Genomic DNA, 4,484 nt, shown 5'->3' on the forward strand with positions numbered 1-4,484 from the left:
CTTGTCGACAGTTCTGACTGGCTCGGTCTACATCGACTGAAACATGCCTTAGGACCCTCCGCAGTCTTCCTGTGGTGCCAGGGGAGTTGTTCAGTTTGGCTGCCTTGGAAGTGCTTGAATGGACCATTCAGTCATGGCAAATTAGACAGCAAGGCATCGTTTTCTGGTTCATGTTATTCTACAAGAGTCATCTGGGCCTCCTCATCGAGGTGTGTGCTCAGGATTCCTTATGACATCGATGGCATTAGTCATTCAGTGCTGTCAGCTCCGCCCTCTGGCGGTCTGTAGGGATTCATAAAACCGTAGTGACGGGGAGCGAAGCACAACCCACGTATTGAGGCCTTAGTCCTCGTGGCGGTGGTCGCAGGTTCAATTTCTGGCCTGGCAACACTTGCCAGGCCGCCTCTTTCATTACCCTGTTTCCTGTTGAACGACTTTCAAATAAAGGCTGCTGGAGCCAACAAAACCTTTAAAAAAAAATGTTAAAAAACCCGCAGCGACATACCTATGTGTTTTTCTGCAGGTGCACCTGAACTGCGCTCTGTGGTCCAGTGAGGTGTACGAGACGCAGGCGGGCGCGCTTATCAATGTAGAGCTGGCGCTGCGGCGGGGCCTGGCGCTCCGCTGCGCCCACTGCAGCCGCAGCGGCGCCACAACCGGCTGCAACCGGCTCCGCTGCACCAACACCTATCACTTCACCTGCGCCCTGCAGGCCCACTGCACCTTCTTCAAGGTACCGAATCGCAGCAAGCCCTGATCACCTGAGCAGTCTGAGCATGCTCAGTCACGCTGTTCTTTGTCTGACAGGATAAGACCATGCTGTGCTACCTCCATAAGCCCAGGACCCTTCCTGTGAGCGGGGACAGGTCATCCAGCTCCTCCCCGTTCTCCACGCCCGGCCCGACCTCCGACCCCACTCCCGGCTCCGACCCGTATGACTCGGAGCTGCGCTGCTTTGCTGTATTTCGGCGAGTCTTTGTGCAACGCGACGAGGCGCGGCAGATCGCCGCTGTCGTGCAGCGGGGCGAGCGACAGCACACCTTCCGTGTCGGCAGCCTGCTGTTCCGCGCCGTTGGGAGGCTCCTCCCACAGCAGATGGATGCCTTCCACAACGAGGCTGCCATCTTCCCAGTCGGTTACCATGCCAACCGCTTCTACTGGAGCATGCGCTACAGCAACAGGTGAGGAAGTGTAGTAGCTCAATTCTGTCTCATATTAAAGTGGTGACTGTAATAAAATATGGAAAAAGATTTATTAAAGTTACTGCAGCTTTAAATGTTTTAGAGAAACTTTAATAAAGAAGACATGTATATATAAAAGCTAAGGTTTTAAATAATTTCATAAATTAATGTGAACGATCTACCACCCAAACGGTTGCCACGGAAACATCGGTTGAGTTTAGATGGCCGATTTTCTGTTTTATTCATATCACAGCAGAAAACATGATTCTGTCAGAGCAAGAACACCGGGCCAGAAATTGAGAGCAGTCATAGTTCTGCTGGTTCTGGGTCAGTGGAGTTCCATATGGTTCTGGAGGTTCTGGATCAGAACTAACGAACGGTTCCACCCGCAGACGCTGCAAGTACCTGTGCTACATCGAGGAGCATGAATCCCGGCCGCTGTTCAAGGTCAAGGTGGTTGAGAAAGGTCACGACGACGTCGTCCTGACAGGGACCACGCCGACAGGTAGTCACCACGGTAACCAGGAGCAGGTGAGTAGACTCTCCAACTCTCTGACCCGCTTCGACCCGACTCTGTGTGCAGCGGCGTGGGCTCAGGTTCTGGAGGCGGTGGCCCGGATGAGGAGCTGCAGCGGGACTCTGAAGCTGTTTCCTGTTTACCTGAAAGGAGAGGAACTGTTCGGCCTGAAGACGTCTGCCGTGACCCGGATCATCGAGTCTGTAGGTCCAACTGAAAGACGCACAGAGACAGAGAGACACCCTGACGGTGACACACACACCCTGACCATGTCTCTCTCTCCCTCCAGTTGCCGGGGGTCGAGGCGTGTGAGCGCTACACTTTTCGCTACGGCAGGAACCCCCTCATGGAATGGCCTCTGGCCTTCAACCCTTCTGGCTCGGCTCGCTCCGAACCCAAGGCCTGCCAGGCCAAGAGGTAACGACTAGAGCTGCACCGATCGCAGTTTTCTGGTCAATTTGTGATCACTGATCTTTCAAAAGATTTATTGGCCAATTCAAATTTTGAGCAACACTTTTTTTTGTCTAAAATGTTGCTAAAATAGCAAGAAAGTCTCTGAGTTGGCAGGAATAGGGTGACTATTGTTAACATCACTTCCTGTTCCTGATTACTTCCAGGTGGAGCCAGCAAACTTTGGTGGGGGGTTGGACTTATTAAATAGTTCTGTGTCTTCTGGTGTTTGATTTCTGGTTCTGGACAGAACCAGGAGAACCAGACCCAGCATTCCTGGTTCCTAAATTTGAACAACATAGTGAGGCACAAGCTCATTGCTGAAAAAGCTGCACTGATTAGTTTAATCATATATCAATTATCACAGGCTTTCATCATAGTTGCTGGAAGATTTCTGATATGATGAGAACATCCAGAATGAATATGTGACCAGAGAAGGGCCAACGGTTCAGACCAGTAACCGATGTTTGGCTCAAAACCTTGAGGAATCCATACCTGTCTTACCTGCCTCGTCTTTCCCAGACCTTACCTGCTGACCAGTGTGGCCCCCAGGTGTCAGGGCTCAGTGGGCTCCATCGTCGGCCTCGTTCCCGGCGTTCTGTCTTTGTCTCCTGGCGAGTCGGTGGCTGCTGCCCATCAGGGCCGCCACTCCAAGTCGGCCCAGTACCGCCGCATGAAGGCGGAGTGGAAGAGCAACGTGTACCTGGCTCGCTCTGGCATCCAGGTGAGGGGGCGACCCCCCCCCCCCAGGCCCCCCACCCGAGGGCCAGCGGCTAACTCTGCATGCGTTTACAGGGACTGGGGCTGTACGCCGCCAGAGACATCGAGAAGTGCACTATGGTCATCGAGTACATTGGGACAATAATCAGGAGCGAAGTCGCCAACCGCAAGGAGAGGCTATACGAGGCCCAGGTGATTCACCTGACACACCTGACCCTGGTCACTCCCCTCATCTGATTGGATGTGCCCTGATCAGAATTAACTAATCAGCTCCTCTGATTTGCTTTGGTCTTGTAGCTCATGTAAATCATCTGTTCTGGTGTTTGCAGAACCGAGGCGTGTACATGTTTCGGATTGACAACGACTATGTGATCGACGCTACCATCACCGGAGGACCGGCAAGGTAAGAGACAGAGATCTAAAGTGCCTGCTGGCAGAACCTGCTCTGTGCTCACCTGGGAATGGGGCGGGTCTTTGGGTGACTGACAGGTACATCAACCACTCGTGTGCTCCGAACTGCATCACTGAGGTGGTGACGGTGGAGAAGGAGAACAAGATCATCATCAGCTCCTGCAGACGCATTCAGAGAGGAGAGGAGGTAGAGTCGATGCAACAATCTGTCCATTATCAGGCAGCCTGAATGTGATTGGCTCATCATGTTAGCTCTGCTCCCTTCAGCTATGCTACGACTACAAGTTTGACCTGGAAGATGACCAGCACAAGATCCCGTGTCACTGTGGAGCCGTGAACTGCCGCAAATGGATGAACTGAGAGCATGGAGGCCTCTGGCGCACTGTGGGCGGAGTTAACATGACATCATCACTGGTCTATGGGCAGAGCTAGCATGACACCATAATAAAACTGATTAATTAGATCAGAGGAACTAAAGTTTATACTTAATTAATTTACAAATGGGACACATTTATAATCTGGAGAGGGTGGAGTCTGTGCTGATGGGGCGGAGCTTACTAAGAGGCTGGTCCTCACTGTAAATTGGTTGTAAATGTGAGTGTAAACACCACTGAAATAAGCGAATGTGTCGTCCTTTAACTTGCACTAAACATTAAATGACAAACACACACACACCTACCTGATTCCACCGCTTGGTCCTCCCCTCTTCCTCCTCCTCATCAGTTTCCTGTAAAATAAGAGATTTTTTTCTTTTTGTATTTATTAATGAATTAAGCTATTTTCTAAAACTGCGGTGCATTTGAGGTCCAGTGTGGCAGTGTGTAAATATCTGTACCATAAGTAAAAAGTCAGACACAGATTAGAGCACCCCCGCCCCCACTCCCTTGTGTGGACAGGCGTCTGTTACTTCACCCAGAGTTTAGGCTGCAGGCATCTGCCGCCGTGTAAATATGAGGTTTATTCAGGCTCTGCTGTGTACAGATAGACGACATGAAGCCTTGTCTCTGTTTTTTTTTATTAATGGATGTAAACAAAGTGATGTTTCTGGAAAATATGGTGAATCTGATTTAGAATCATTTACAGAAAATAAAATATTTTACATCTTAGAGAAACTTTGTGTTTTTGTCACTGAATTGTTGCATATGAACTAGGCCTGTCGCGATAAACGATAAATCGCACGATAAGTTAAACATATCGACCTCATT

General features: G+C 50.4%; 2 protein-coding genes across 13 annotated transcripts in view; both read left to right on the forward strand.

Annotated features, from left to right (window-relative positions):
* The window catches only part of LOC106937609 (histone-lysine N-methyltransferase 2C), a 50,962-nt gene extending 46,571 nt beyond the window's left edge, over positions 1–4,391 (forward strand). For all 12 annotated transcript variants that reach the window (XM_015019194.1, XM_015019201.1, XM_015019195.1 and 9 more), the window contains 10 exons: positions 524–733; positions 808–1,181; positions 1,574–1,686; positions 1,765–1,901; positions 1,988–2,115; positions 2,671–2,872; positions 2,944–3,060; positions 3,198–3,271; positions 3,358–3,466; positions 3,547–4,391. In XM_015019194.1, the coding sequence (XP_014874680.1) occupies positions 524–733; positions 808–1,181; positions 1,574–1,686; positions 1,765–1,901; positions 1,988–2,115; positions 2,671–2,872; positions 2,944–3,060; positions 3,198–3,271; positions 3,358–3,466; positions 3,547–3,639 (1,557 nt within the window). In that variant the 3' untranslated portion in view covers positions 3,640–4,391. The remainder of the gene's footprint in view (positions 1–523; positions 734–807; positions 1,182–1,573; positions 1,687–1,764; positions 1,902–1,987; positions 2,116–2,670; positions 2,873–2,943; positions 3,061–3,197; positions 3,272–3,357; positions 3,467–3,546) is intronic.
* LOC106937608 (histone-lysine N-methyltransferase ASHR3-like) overlaps positions 4,230–4,484 on the forward strand; it is a 3,344-nt gene continuing 3,089 nt past the window's right edge. Inside the window, exon 1 of the mRNA XM_015019193.1 lies at positions 4,230–4,254. Coding sequence (XP_014874679.1) covers positions 4,230–4,254 — 25 coding nt within the window. The remainder of the gene's footprint in view (positions 4,255–4,484) is intronic.

This window comes from Poecilia latipinna, unplaced genomic scaffold (genome assembly GCF_001443285.1).
Source record: "Poecilia latipinna isolate Pla-1442-1.1 unplaced genomic scaffold, P_latipinna-1.0 Scaffold2389, whole genome shotgun sequence".
NCBI lineage: Eukaryota > Metazoa > Chordata > Actinopteri > Cyprinodontiformes > Poeciliidae > Poecilia > Poecilia latipinna.